This window comes from Trichomycterus rosablanca, chromosome 19 (genome assembly GCF_030014385.1).
Source record: "Trichomycterus rosablanca isolate fTriRos1 chromosome 19, fTriRos1.hap1, whole genome shotgun sequence".
NCBI lineage: Eukaryota > Metazoa > Chordata > Actinopteri > Siluriformes > Trichomycteridae > Trichomycterus > Trichomycterus rosablanca.
Window position 1 is genome coordinate 4777436 of NC_086006.1, and position 15029 is coordinate 4792464.

At 44.0% G+C, this 15029-nt stretch overlaps 1 protein-coding gene across 1 annotated transcript in view; it reads right to left on the reverse strand.

Moving 5' to 3' along the window:
- Positions 1 to 15029, reverse strand: part of casz1 (castor zinc finger 1) — a 100032-nt gene that overhangs the window by 16648 nt on the left and 68355 nt on the right. Inside the window, exons 5-8 of the mRNA XM_063016013.1 lie at positions 14794 to 14884; positions 9286 to 9450; positions 6264 to 6436; positions 5063 to 5913 (exon numbers count right to left, since the gene is read on the reverse strand). Coding sequence (XP_062872083.1) covers positions 5063 to 5913; positions 6264 to 6436; positions 9286 to 9450; positions 14794 to 14884 — 1280 coding nt within the window. The remainder of the gene's footprint in view (positions 1 to 5062; positions 5914 to 6263; positions 6437 to 9285; positions 9451 to 14793; positions 14885 to 15029) is intronic.

A 15029-nucleotide genomic window follows, 5' to 3' on the forward strand; every position in this document is an offset into this window, starting at 1 on the left:
GACTTTTCATGTGTTTTTTTTCTTCTTTTCTTGTACTTACCAAATTTAACACCAGTGTTTTCTGGCCTGAAGCTGCTCTAAGGTAAAGTGTGAAGTTATGATACACCCTTACACACACACATACACACACTCGTTTGCCACTCTCCATTTTAAGAATTCCCAAGATCTAGCCACAAAAATCCCAAGATTTTACTAAAAATCCCAAGTAACTGAAAACGACAAAATCGTGAAGCTTTATAAAACCTATTTTCACAATTATTCACAAAAACAAAAATCCTGAGTGTCCTGAGTTATCCTGACAATAAAAAAGCTGGATCATGATCAGTATTAATATTTACAAATTCATTCATTCATTTTCTTATCTACTTATTTTGGATCTACTTAGCTTTTCAATGGGCACAAGGCACATAGTAACACTCTGGATGGGACACCAGTCCATTGCAGGGCAGACACACATACACAAACCCATTCACCTATAGGGCAATTCAGTGTCTCCAATTAACCTGACTGCATGTTTTTGGACTGTGGGAGGAAATCGGAGCTCCCGGAGGAAACCCACACAGACACGGGGAGAACATGCAAACTCCGCACAGAAAGGACCCGGACCACCCCGCCTGGGGATCGAACCCAGGACCTTCCTGCTGTGAGGCGACAGTGCTACCCACTGAGCCACCGTGCCGCCCAATTTACAAATTGCAATATTAAAAGAAAATATTAATGTTTTTAAAACCCAGAGAGTGTCCTGTCCAGGGCAGCCATAGCCTAGTGGTTAAGGTACTGGACTAGTAATCAGAAGGTTGCCAGTTTAAGCCCCTTCTATGCCAGGTTGCAACTGTTGATTCCTTGAGCAAGGCCCTTAACCTTCAATTGCTTAGATTGTATAGTCACAGTTCTGTAAGTTGCTTTGGATAAAAGTGTCTGCTAAATGCAGAAAATGTAAACGTCTAGTCTGATTCACTATCACTATCAGACTAAATCAGATTTTAAACTGTTTACACTACAACAATTGATGCAGATTCATTTCCGCAAGCTGTCACAACAATTATCAAAAAATGGATGACAGCAGACATCACGTCCAAGAAAATGTAAAGAAGTAAAGTAAAGAAAAAAATAAAGTACAGTAGGTGTAGAAATGATCAGCGACTACCAAATGTTATTATTTACTAGTAGTACACTTTGTCGTTCCTTATTCATGACTGTAGATGCAGATTTTAATTGGCCAAGATAACTTGGATAAAAACCCAAAATCCCAAGGAGTGCCGACCCTGGCTGTCTAGAATGAAGGGATGCCACACCAGTGTGTCCCCAACAAATAAAACAAGCCACCCCGTCCTACCCCTCAGTACTAATGTGCTCCCTCGTTCCCTTTCAGTAACTCATCTCCCTCTCTCTCTGTTTGAGGTCTTGTCTATATTCCCAGCTCCGTACTCTCAGAGGTGCAGTGTGTGACAGGGTACACACCCCGACAGCAGCTGGGTCTGCTCCCACCGATCCCATTTCCCTCATACATGGGCTCCATAATGCGGCTTTATCCACAGCCCACCTGCTCCACATCCAGCTCCTAACAATCCACCACTCGCTACGGCTGCAGGTGTGTCCATTTTCACTAACACTTCTTGTACAAACATTTATTCCTACATTTATTTGGGAATGAATGTGTGTGTGTGTGTGTGTGTGTGTGTATTGGGAGGGGATGGGGTGTCACCTTCAGATATAACAATTATGCATATCATTATTCTGAATCCAGTAACTTTAACTCAACTTTACCAGACCAGAGGTAAAAAGCAACACACTTTATGGTAAGTTTTGTCATGTTCTCTCTTTTGTGTATTTTGTGAGTTTTATTTAATCCCACCTCCTAAAACATGAATAACTGGTTGCGCCAGACCCAAAGTGACCTTGACCAGGATTACAGGATTAAGCAGTCAGCGATATTTGTTCTATATAACAAATGGTATTAAAATAGGCCGACCTCTGTGTGATCCTTTCAGCTATAACAAGAGCCACTTGTCTGAGAAGGGTTCTTAGAAGACTTTGAAGTATATCTGTGGGAATTTGTGCCACTCAGGAAAAGGGGTCAGGAAAGTCTCAGTCCTGCTGAACCGCTATCGTCGCCATTGTGATTGTGACTATAGATTTACATTCATCTACTACACTAATCCTGTCCAAAATATAATATTCTGATTTTTGAATGTGACTTACAGACAATATTTAGCTTTTATATTAAATAAAATCAACTGCTTTACTAAAAGCTTTCTAACAATGTAAACAGAGAGAAACACGTTCCTCACAGACACTGCTGAGCCATTTTTCTGCCCAAACTATTTCTATAAATTCGCTTCTCCTTCATCCATCAGTCTCTATAAAACCTCGACATTATACCTGCAATTTCTCCGCTTGATTTTATTCAGGCTCCATTTGGTTGCCGCTCGTGCACGCGCTCAGATAAGAGGCTGATGATGAGGAAGCGTGTAGTACACAGAGTCTGGGAACCTCCTGAGAATGCTATTAGAGACGGCTGCAGCGGGGCCGCTCGCTACCACTATGCCACTTATCTGCTAATGGATTGTGGGTATCAAGGCAATGATCGCTGCAATAACGGGTCCAGGGCAGCAAAGCAGCCCCTCAATATTTGCGCTAATCCTGAAATCAGAGATTTGTGTACTGTCTGCGGACCAAATGAGCTGATGGCCCACGTGTGCCCTTTTACTGTCAGACAGACAGAGAGAGAGAGAGAGAGAGAGAGAGAGAGAGAGAGACAGAGAGAGAGAGAGAGAGAGAGAGAGAGAGAGAGAGAGAGAGAGAGCAAGCCAGGGTACGAGAAGAGGAAGTGCTAGTGGTAACAAAGTGTGAAAAGAAAACCTATGTGTTTATTTTACCTTGTCAATGAGCTCATAAACACTGCTGCTAAATGTGTCAAAATGTACTTTTCTTTTACTTTTGCAGTTCCTCATACTTGTAATAACAATAATAATAATAATATATAGGACATGTGGCAAATAAATATACAGTGTATCACAAAAGTGAGTACACCCCTCACATTTCTGCAAATATTTCATTATATCTTTTCATGGGACAACACTATAGACATGAAACTTGGATATAACTTAGAGTATTCAGTGTACAGCTTGTATAGCAGTGTAGATTTACTGTCTTCTGAAAATAACTTAACACACAGCCATTAATGTCTAAATAGCTGGCAACATAAGTGAGTACACCCCACAGTGAACATGTCCAAATTGTGCCCAAATGTGTCGTTGTCCCTCCCTGGTGTCATGTGTCAAGGTCCCAGGTGTAAATGGGGAGCAGGGCTGTTAAATTTGGTGTTTTGGGTACAATTCTCTCATACTGGCCACTGGATATTCAACATGGCACCTCATGGCAAAGAACTCTCTGAGGATGTGAGAAATAGAATTGTTGCTCTCCACAAAGATGGCCTGGGCTATAAGAAGAATGCTAACACCCTGAAACTGAGCTACAGCATGGTGGCCAAGGTCATACAGCGGTTTTCCAGGACAGGTTCCACTCGGAACAGGCTTCGCCAGGGTCGACCAAAGAAGTTGAGTCCATGTGTTCGGCGTCATATCCAGAGGTTGGCTTTAAAAAATAGACACATGAGTGCTGCCAGCATTGCTGCAGAGGTTGAAGACGTGGGAGGTCAGCCTGTCAGTGCTCAGACCATACGCCGCACACTGCATCAACTCGGTCTGCATGGTCGTCATCCCAGAAGGAAGCTGACGCACAAGAAAGCCAGCAAACAGTTTGCTGAAGACAAGCAGTCCAAGAACATGGATTACTGGAATGCCCTGTGGTCTGACGAGACCAAGATAAACTTGTTTGGCTCAGATGGTGTCCAGCATGTGTGGCGGCGCCCTAGTGAGAAGTACCAAGACAACTGTATCTTGCCTACAGTCAAGCATGGTGGTGGTAGCATCATGGTCTTGGGCTGCATGAGTGTTGCTGGCACTGGGGAGCTGCAGTTCATTGAGGGAAACATGAATTTCAACATGTACTGTGACATTCTGAAACAGAGCATGATCCCCTCCCTTCGAAAACTGGCAGTTTTCCAACACGATAACGACCCCAAACACAACCTCCAAGATTACAACTGCCTTGCTGAGGAAGCTGAAGGTAAAGGTGATGGACTAAACCCAATTGAGCACCTGTGGCGCATCCTCAAGTGGAAGGTGGAGGAGTTCAAGGTGTCTAACATCCACCAGCTCCGTGATGTCATCATGGAGGAGTGGAAGAGGATTCCAGGCAGTGCTGGATAATAATGGTGGTCACACAAAATATTGACACTTTGGGCACAATTTGGACATGTTCACTGTGGGGTGTACTCACTTATGTTGCCAGCCATTTAGACATTAATGGCTGTGTGTTGAGTTATTTTCAGAAGACAGTAAATCTACACTGTTATACAAGCTGTACACTGACTACTCTAAGTTATATCCAAGTTTCATGTCTATAGTGTTGTCCTACGAAAAGATATAATGAAATATTTGCAGAAATGTGAGGGGTGTACTCACTTTTGTGATACACTGTATATATATATATATATATACGTATATATATATATGTACAACATTATTAAGCCAAACGTATGTGGACACGCCACATTAAATTCATGACTCTGACTAAGAGAGTAAGAGAGTGGCACCGTGGTGAAGTGGGTGGCGAGAAGGACCTACGTTTGATTCTCCAGCAGAGCAACCAGGATTCTTTCTGTGTGGAGTTGCATGTTCTCCCTCCTCCAGGTGCCCTGCTTTCCTCCAAAGACATGCAGTCAGGCCAGTTGGAGGTGCTACAAATGGCCCTAAGTGTGTGTGTGTGTGTGTGTCTGCCCTGTGATGGACCTAGAATGGACTTACAACTGATGATGCTTGCAATTGGGCAGAGAAGAGCAAGATATGCCATCCCACCCACAAAAAAACATACTAATTTTGCTCTCTTGGACTTTGGATAGCTGCACCATTAGTCTCTTTTTGTAACTCAATGAAGGTGCCAAAACAAAACTACTGACAAACACAGTGTTTAATGTGTAGCATGTGATAGGACTAACCTGTGTCCAGGTTGGCGATGGGATTAAGGGCAGCAGCAGCCAGCCTTGCCATGGTGGGCGATATAAGTCCCTTACTGGCTGAGATTTTCTCCATTATGGACGAGGCAGAGTAGGAGGTGGGGGTGGAAGCCAAAGACGTTGCTTCGCCAACTAAGCAGGAGCTCGGCGCAACAGAGTCACGAGGTGTCGAGAGGGCACCGGAGCTTGCGGCGGATATCATGCCGGCAGCTGCTGATGGGATCTGCAGGGGCAGCCTCAGTGAGAGAAAGGGGTTGGGTGCGCCGGTGAGGGCATTTCCAGAGAACGCCAGGGCCATGGACATGTTGCTTGGCAAAGCCTGCGAGAGCAAGGTGGACATGCGGCTGGTGGCAGGCAGAGCGGGAGTGGGCCTGGCGTTCAGGCTCGAGGAGCTGGCTATGGTGGGCGTGGACATCAGGTGCGGCACGGTAGAGGGCTGCTGCGTGGTGGGCGAAGCGCTCAGGCTGGAATTCTTGCTGCTGACAGCCGAGAAGTCCACCAGGTCGTCGTTGCTCGACTCCTCCTGCTCCTCCTTGGGCAGGAGAAAAGACGAGGTGAGGCCCATCATGCCAGAGGAACGGACGTGGCGGCGCTCGTGCTTGCGCTTGTGTGAGGTCATCTGGCTGGTGGAGGTAAAGGTGAAGCCGCAGCCCTGGCGGATGCAGTGGAAGTGGTTGGTAGCCTTGCTGTAGACGCAGCCGTCGTACTTGCACTCTTCGTACTTGTAGAACTTCTTAAAGCCGTCCTTGGCGTAAGCGTCGTCCTTGATGTGGTAACTCTTGTGCTTTTCAATGTCACACTTGTTCTTGAAGGTGAAGGTGCACCCGGGACGTCTGAAAGAAAGACACAAGATATTTTAATGATTTAATTTCTCATCCCAAACGTGTTCCATGGGGTTGAAGTCAGGATTCTGTACAGGCTACTGGGGTAGGATTAAACTCAGATCTCAGGACTTAAAGGGCAATTTAAGAACCAATCAATTTGTATTAAGGAGGCGGAGGGAAATCACTGTACTCAGAGGAGGCCACACAGACACAATGACACCTCCACAAAAACAGTAATCAGAGCTCAGGGTCAAACCCTACACCAGGACTATCCACTGTGCCGCTCTGCCAATCTCATAGATCAATCTAATATGTATAATAAGGACCAGATGGCACACTTATCTGGTGTTTGGTGTTACCTGCAGTGGAAGTGGGTGGTCTTCTGCCCGTAAAACTGACAGATCACGGTGCCGCAGTCCTCTGTGGCGCGAAACCTCTGGAAGCCGTCGTTAATCAGCTGTGCGTTTTTCTTATGGAAGTTCTCGTGAGTCATTACATCTGAGGTGCTGGTGTACACCTTGTTACAGCCCACCTGATGGAAATGGGAGAGGGAAAAAACACACACAGGTGCCGTGAGTGGGAGGCGGACGACGACCTGCAGTAAACATTGCGGCTTTTTGATGGTTGCAGGGGAGGAAAACGAGTACCCTGTGCGCTGTACACCGGCGGTTGTATTCTTTTGCACGACAGGGGTGCTGGAAATAATGCCCTTGATTCGACTAATGAAAACTAGTTTTGTAATGAACTCAATGTGGGGAGCTTTGAAACCTCTGACCTAAAAAAAAATCTATGGAAGATTTCTTGAAACTAACGAGTTATGAAAATGAAAGTAACATACCCAGACAGCAGGTCTGTCAAGTGAGACGAGAGGTGACAGTGCAGGTTTGTATCGACAGGGTGTTCTGAGATCATTCTGATGTAACATTAAGAGGATTACTTACACTGATCAGCCATAACATTTAAACCACCTTCTTGTTTCTACACTCACTGTCCATTTTATCATCCACTTACCATATAGAAGCACTTTGTAGTTCTACAATTACTTACTGTAGTCAATCTATTTCTCTACATACCTTTTTAGCCTGCTTTCACCCTGTTCTTTAATGGTCAGGACCCCCACAGGACCACCACAGAGTAGGTATTATTTAAGTGGTGGATCATTCTCAGCACTGCAGCGACACTGACATGGTGGTGGTGTGTTAGTGTGTGTTGTGCTGGTATGAGTGTAGCTGATAAAATGGACAATGTGTGTGAAAACAAGGAGGTGGTTTTAATGTTATGGCTGATCGGTGTATATTATATCACACAGTCTAAAATAATGACGTTGAATTATGCACTTTATGAACATTTTACATCTACACCAACTTACAGTTAGAACTTAATACTTTTTGTAAGAAATTGAGGGTTAAGGGCCTTGCTTAGGGGCCAACTAGTGGAAACTTGGCAGTGGTGGAGCTTAAACCAGCAACCTTCTTATTACTAGCCCAGTAACTAAACCATCAAGCTACCATCTGCCCTTTTTCTTTCTTTCTTTCTCTTAATGTATTATAGCTGTATATTTTTTTTTAATCAGATGAAGCGTAATTGTATGTCTGCACTGAATGTTTTTGGTAAGAAATGATACATTATACAAGAAGACGAGTCATTTTTTCACTTCCATCAGCAACAAACATTTTTAGCAACATATTCTGCAGCTAAAGTGCAACTCTGGTGCAAACACCTAAAACTGCACCAAACTTGTGTATGCCTTGTGTAAGCATGACCTTAATAAATAAGACAATGCAACTGCAAAGCAGCAGAGAGCTGTGTGGTTAAAAACCTTCTTCCATTTAAGGCTTTTCACAGATACAGCTCAGTATTCGAAGGCCACCGTCTCCGTACCTCGCAGAACAAAAGTAAAAGCCGGAGGGGGGAAGGTGGAAGCACGGAGATGTCGTTTCTCCGCAGCAGCAGCACTCAGGAGCCCCTCTGGGCAGCACAGGAACACGGACTAATGTTTGAATTGAAACCAGCGATTGTATATCATCCCTGGCACTTTTCAGCCGCACAAACGGGGCAACTTCACCATATTGAGTCAAACAATGAAAAAAATGCCACTCTGTTTTTTCCCCCCACGTAAATCAGCGGAACGGGTGCCAACATCTGCTGGATCTCAGAGCTGTTAAAACAAGAGCTGAAATATCTTAATAACAATTACGCCGTTAGGGGGGTTTAAAAAAGAATATATCTTAAGCCATCTGCCCCTGGCCGCAGCTCCACACGGCGAGAGGAAAAAAAAAAGAACTCGGCCGGGATGACACCTTGAAAATGAGCAGACGTAAAAAATATTAAACAAATGTTCAATACGGGAAATAATCTTCAACTTTCCACTTGGTACTAAAAGATGAAAAATGTCCAGTTTATATAAACAACTAACTGAATTTTATCCATGCCAATTAAGGAGAAAGCGAGCTCGAGGGAAGCGCAGCCTGTGTCTCGTTCATCTGTTTTAATTTGTCTCTTATTTACTTTATGACACCTTTTGTCAAACGAATGAAAACTGCTCTTAAATGGTAACTCAGGCTTAATGGAAAAAGAACTGGAAGTGGAAGAACTGGAACTCCCTTTTATAGACCTGCTTACACTGTGGGATAGTGAGTATCATTAAAAAGCATCCCGGTGTGCCTTTCTGCCCCTTCCTGTGGCTACTGTTTTTTCAGTTTGGTTGAGATCCATGCCATCTGACTCTAGTGTGACTCTAGTGTGATAGATAAGGCATTCATTCATTCATTCATTGACTATTTTACCACTGCCAAATCCTGGTCAGGGTCATGGTGGGTCTGATTCATCCTGGACAGTCACCAGCCCATCACAAGGCAAACACACTTACACAAACACACACACTTAGGGCAATTTTAGTAGCTCCAAATGCATCCTTTTAGACCTGTGGGGGGAAATCGGAGCACCCGGAGAAAACCCTCATGGACACAGGGAGATCACAGAGAGATCACAGGGAGATCACAGGGAGAACTCCACACACAAAGGATCCTGGACGCCTAGTCGGGGTTATCAAACCCAGGCCCTTCTTGCTCTGAAATCCTTTTATACACTAGTCGGATCTTTTGGCTGATTTGAAACTGAATTTTGAGGTTTCTTTGTATTTCTTTTAATTTTTTGTGTGTTCCAGGGGGTCGGACCTGGTCCACCGTTATTACCAGTATAATCTGGGTCAGACGCATCTTAGAGATTCAGTCACTAACCACACTAAGAAGCGTTCAGCGATGCATTTGGCTATGCAGCGTTTACAGGCTTAATGAGACCAGAGACAGACGTTAAGACCGAGTCTACACAGGGCCTCAGTGCTGGTGTTAAGCAGCTGTGGTGTTCCACGGTATGGTTTACCTGCATACAGTGGTAGTGGGTGCTCTTTCCATTGAGGTGGCAGCCGTGGTAGTAGACGCTGCAGTCATCCAGTGGGCTGAAGCGCATGAAGCCGTGCTGCAGTGAGTTGTCCCGTTTCTTGTGCATGTTGTAGTGCCTGATTACATCCTGTTTACTGGTAAATCTCTGTCAACAGGAACATACAGTGACAGGTTACTAACAGCTGTGGGTGGTTAAACTGCTGTATGCATGAGTGTAGGTGTGTGTTTGAGGAGTAAAGCTGCTGTATGAACGCTTGTGTTTGAGAAGTTGTGATAGTGCTGCTATGTGTGTGTGGGGGGGTTGTAGTAGTGCTTCTATGTACTGATGTGTGTGTGGGGGGGGGTTGTAGTAGTGCTTCTATGTACTGATGTGTGTGGGGGGGTTGTAGTAGTGCTTCTATGTACTGATGTGTGTGTGTGTGGGGTTGTAGTAGTGCATCTATGTACTGATGTGTGTGTGGGGGGGGGTTGTAGTAGTGCTTCTATGTACTGATGTGTGTGGGGGGGTTGTAGTAGTGCTTCTATGTACTGATGTGTGTGTGTGTGTGGGGTTGTAGTAGTGCTTCTATGTACTGATGTGTGTGTGGGGGGGTTGTAGTAGTGCCTTTATGTACAGGTGTGTGTGTGTGTGTGTGTGTGTGTGTGTGGGGGGGGGGGGTTGTAGTAGTGCCTTTATGTACAGGTGTGTGTGTGTGTGGGGGGGGGTTGTAGTAGTGCTTCTATGTACAAATGTGTGTGTGGGGGGGTTTGTAGTAGTGCTGCTGTATGTGTTGGTGTGTGGGTAGTGTTGGTTGTAGCGCTGCTCTATTTACAGGCGTGGGTTGATAGTAATGCTGCTGTTTGTATGTGTGTCTGTGGGGGGGCTGTAGTAATGCTGATATGTACAGGTGTGTGTGGGATTGGTTATAGAGCTGCTCTATGTGCAGGTGTGTGGGGGTTGTAGTAGTGCTGCTATGTACAGGTGTGTGTGGGGGGGGGTTGTAGTAGTGCTGCTGTATGTACAGATGTGTGTGTGGGGGGGTTGAAGTAGTGCTTCTATGTACAGATGTGTGTGGATGGGCTAAAGTAGTGCAGCTATGTACAGGTGTGTGTGTGGGGGGGGGGGGTTTGTAGTTGTGCTGCTGTATGAACAAGTGCGTTTGAGGGGTCTGCTGTGTGTTTGTTGCTGTATATACGGGTGTGTGGTTGACGGGTTCGCTATACTGTAGTAAACTAGCAACAGGTTATATTGTAAAAAGTATCTGGTTGTGTCTCTGCCTCGTCTTATAGCTGACATAGCAAGGGAGCTCATCTTCCAGTTCCATGTTCTTTGATACAGCAGCTGTAGTGTGATTGGGATGGTGAACTTGTTCCACACTGAGATCTTGACCGGGGGTCGTATTGCAGTAGTATGCTCAGGTGTATGTTTGGGGGTTGTTATGCTGCTGTTAGTGCGGGTGTTGTGGGGGGGGTGGTAAACTGCGAAAACATGTTATTTTATCAGTCTGGCAACAGCTGCAGAGCACAAGAGCCAACTGGCAGCCGACTCAGCTCAGAAAAGCATGTGTCCAGTAACATAGCCAGCATGTGAATTGACTTTTCGCTGTTGCTGTAATTCCTCCAACATTAGCACCACTGCTGCAATCAGTATAAGTACACTTAGCTTTCACTTTGCTTGCGTTTTGCTTTTTTTTTCCCCAATTTTTTTCCCCAAAGTTTTTCCTCACATTTCTGTGTTTTAATAAAAACAGATCGGTGAAATGCAAGATCACATTTCGGATGTTTTCATGTTCTGAAGAATTATGTTCTGTACTGAGGGAGCAGAGACGACAAACAAGCAAGAGACCAAAACGTTTAGCCTCTTATTCCCCCAGCTAATTTAATTAAAACATTAAAGTGAGGTTTATGCAGGGTTAGGCTGTAATAAGGAGTAATTCTGCTACTATTTAATACGCAATATGAAAACTCTCAATTTGACAAATGAAGAAAGGGTTGAGAGATACTGACTTTAAGACAGACACAAGCAACCGAATCTGCTGTAATTGGGCTCAAGCTGATGTTACAGGAACTGTAACAAAAGAGGCTGAAATCAATAAGCCTTTTCTGTCTCAAATCTATACTTTTGACACAAAATCGCAACAGGAGACGTAAGAATCTGACAGAAACATCTAAATCAGGTCACAGAAATACAAGCACGCTTCAATCGGACCGATATCGTCTTTCTGTGTGCAGAACTACCGTCCCTTTTAAAAAAACAAGCTGCTGGAGTTCCGAACGCTGGCAGCTACATCAGATATATAGGATGAGTTTCGGGCGTGAATGCGCAACATGATCAGTATAAAAAAAAAAAGACGCAGCATTTGCAGATTCAGGACGGGTCATCCGGGGTTATGAGGACCTGCTACATTTATTTTAAGATTCCCAGTACTGTGCGGGATGAGAACAAGGCCATGAAAGGAAGAGAGCAGGAATGGTATCACCGTGGAGGATGGCCATGTCTCGGATAATATTCCAGCACTGTGTCATGTCACATTTCATCCGTTATCACTTCCTAACGCTGACTGATGTAAGACTAGCGTTTTTTTTTTCCATTGGTATGAAAATCAACACAAGCATTTTAGATTCAGCCCTGTAACACCTTAGCATATCAGCGGTTTATTATATATGTCATATGATATATTATAAATGATATATAAGTGATACACCGATTAGGCATAACATTATGACCACCTCCTTGTTTCTACACTCACTGTCCATTTTATCAGCTGAGAATAGTCCACCAACAAAAAACATCCAGCCCCATGGGCAGCGTCCTGTGACCACTGATGAAGGCTAGAAGATGACCAACTCAAACAGCAGCAATAGATGAGCAATCGTCTCTGACTTTACATTTACAAGGTGGACCAGCTAGGTAGGAGTGTCTAATAGAGTGGACAGTGAGTGGACACGGTATTTAAAAACTCCAGCAAGGCTGTTGTGTCTGATCCACTCATACCAGCACAACACACACTAACACACCACCACCATGTCAGTGTCATTGCAGTGCTGAGAATGATCCACCACCCAAATAATACCTGCTCTGCGGTGGTCCTGTGCGGGTCCTGACTATTGAAGAAATGCATGAAAGGGGGTTAACAAAGGATGCAGAGAAACAGATGGACTACAGTCAGTAATTGTAGAACTACAAAGTGCTTCTATATGGAAAGTGGAGCTGATAAATTGGACAGTGAGTGTAGAAACAATGAGGTGTTTTTATGTTATGGCTGATCGGTGTATGTTTATATATCTGTACCCTCTGCCACATTATACAAATTAAATACATGAAATAAAATGTCTTTGTGAAAGGAAAATACAAAACATGCAATTTTTTAAATGATACAGTGAAAAAGTGCAAAAGAAATTTGAAGGAATATCAGAAATAATAACATTTATGTTCAGTAAAGGTTCTAGATGTTTTAGCTGCGTGTCATAAGCGTGTAAGTGTCATCCCTCCACAATGCACCTGAAAAACCAAAACTGTCCATTTGCATGTTACGCTCCGTATAGCAATCAGATTCCAATTTGTCTGACCGGAGATGCATTTGATCTCAAGTGTTAAAGCACGTGGCTACAATTTGCAAGCTGATACAAGACGCATAAACATAAGCGAGTGTTCGAGGTCTGCGAACATGCAGCCGATCAGGCCGTCGCAGTAATGCTAACAGTCTGAGGCGCTGATTTCTCTCAAGCTTAAATCGAGCCGCTTCGCTGAATAAACACGTATTTTACGCGACAGCAGTTTCCTCCACTAACAATATTTCAACATGTTTGCACTGAAAAATCTGTAATCAGTTGATTAAAAATGAAGAGGCAGATTACTGCGTACCAGAACGCCTGCGAGCAGACGAGCAGAGGCACAGAGCGGCTTTTGGTTGCACAGGGATTTTTCAACAAATCTAGGAGTATTTGCCTCCTCTTTCCTACCATATGCGCCGGCGTTCTGATCTGCTTAACGCTGATTCTGCTGCGCTGTACATGACAACTCTCAAGACGTGGATCAGATTAATGACGTGGAAGAGAATTAGCAGTCGGCCCAGGAGTATCACCAGATGTCCTTAAAAAGACTTACTGCTGCCATATTACTGAGATATTTATAATAATAATAATAATAATAATAATTACTTAGGTCTGCTTATTTTTTCTGTTAAAAGGAAAGAATTAACTCATTTAACTCTCCCTATCCATTTATCCTAGTTTATACAGTAGGTGACCTCAAAGATTTTATGCCGTGGTAAAAAACTACTTTATTTTCAGCAGATGGTGCTTGATTCCAATTGAACATCATTTTGAAACACATCCACACCCACCCTCAGTGCGCAGGCACCAGCTCTGTGTAAACAATTAACAATGAAACTATTAGGCATTAAAATTACAAATGCTGAAGCCAATTGTGGGTCAGAATGGAGTCTTACTCTGTGTTTAACTTTTTTTAATATAATGTGGATACTCTGCATCATGATCCAGTATAAAGGTCGAACTCTGCTGATCAGCGTTTCTAATGAACTGTTGGTTATCGATTATAAAATCCACATTCTGAATATTAAACTGCTTCTGCTCAGTGTTTATGTTCTTTTTTACTGTTCTACATTACTGCTAGCTTTAATACATCATACTGTTTCTTAATTAGGGTGCCACGGTGGCTCGATGGGTAGCACTGTCGCTGACAGTAGCACTGAGTTTGCATGTTCTCGCCGTGTCTGTGTGGGTTTCCTCCGGGAGCTCCGGTTTCCTCCCACAGTCCAAAAATATGCAGTCAGGTTAATTGGAGACACTGAATTGCCCTATAGGTGAATGTGTGTGTGTATGTGTGTGTCTGCCCTGCGATGGACTGGTGCCCCATCCAGGGTGTTACTGTGTGCCTTGCATCCATTGAAAAGCTGGGATAGGCTCCACCCACCCCCCCCCCACCCCCACCCCCAGTGAGTGTTTCTTAATTAATCAAACGTGTGATTGTTGATGTGAAACTCTTTGATGTCTTTAATATTTTGTTGACAAATATTGATACCTGTTGACAAATGGCGGTCAGGTACGGGTTAAGGAATAAGCAAAATTTACATCCTTACTTTCTACACTGGTAAGAGGTTTTCATTTTTGTACTTGCAGTCCGTTCTTGTCCTTTTGGACTCTCAAGGGTCTAGATGAAGTTTGAGGGAGGGTGGCTTCTTAAATAGAAAAGGAAAAAGCATGGCCAGTGTCTGACCACAGGAAGAATGATGTGCTTTAAATATTTTAATGGATAAGGTACAACCAAGAGCAACTGCCTGCTCAGCTTATAGATGGTTAAACCCAGCCAATCACCTCAGAGTGAGGTTTTTAACCTTTTAAAACTAAATTTTGATAAAGAAAAAACCTCTAACCAAAGAACCTTGAGTTGTTTGGTTTACACAACTGTGGAAAATCATGTAGCTTCAAACTCCAGTTTTTGGTGAGTTAATGTTGATTTTAATGTGTGTTGGGTTCAGGAACTGACCTGATAGTTGCATTCGGGGTCCATGCAGTGGTAATGCTCCCTGTACTGATATGCGCAGTGCACGTGTCCACAATGCTGGCTCCCTGAAAACCTGCACACAAACAGATCCAGCACAAAATCGTTACCGTCACGATTCCCCCGGCACGGCGGATAAAGACGTTCACCTCTCAATACTCACTTCCACTTTAGAAGAAAAGCTTTTATGTGCAATTAACAGGATAACCTTTTGCTGTGAG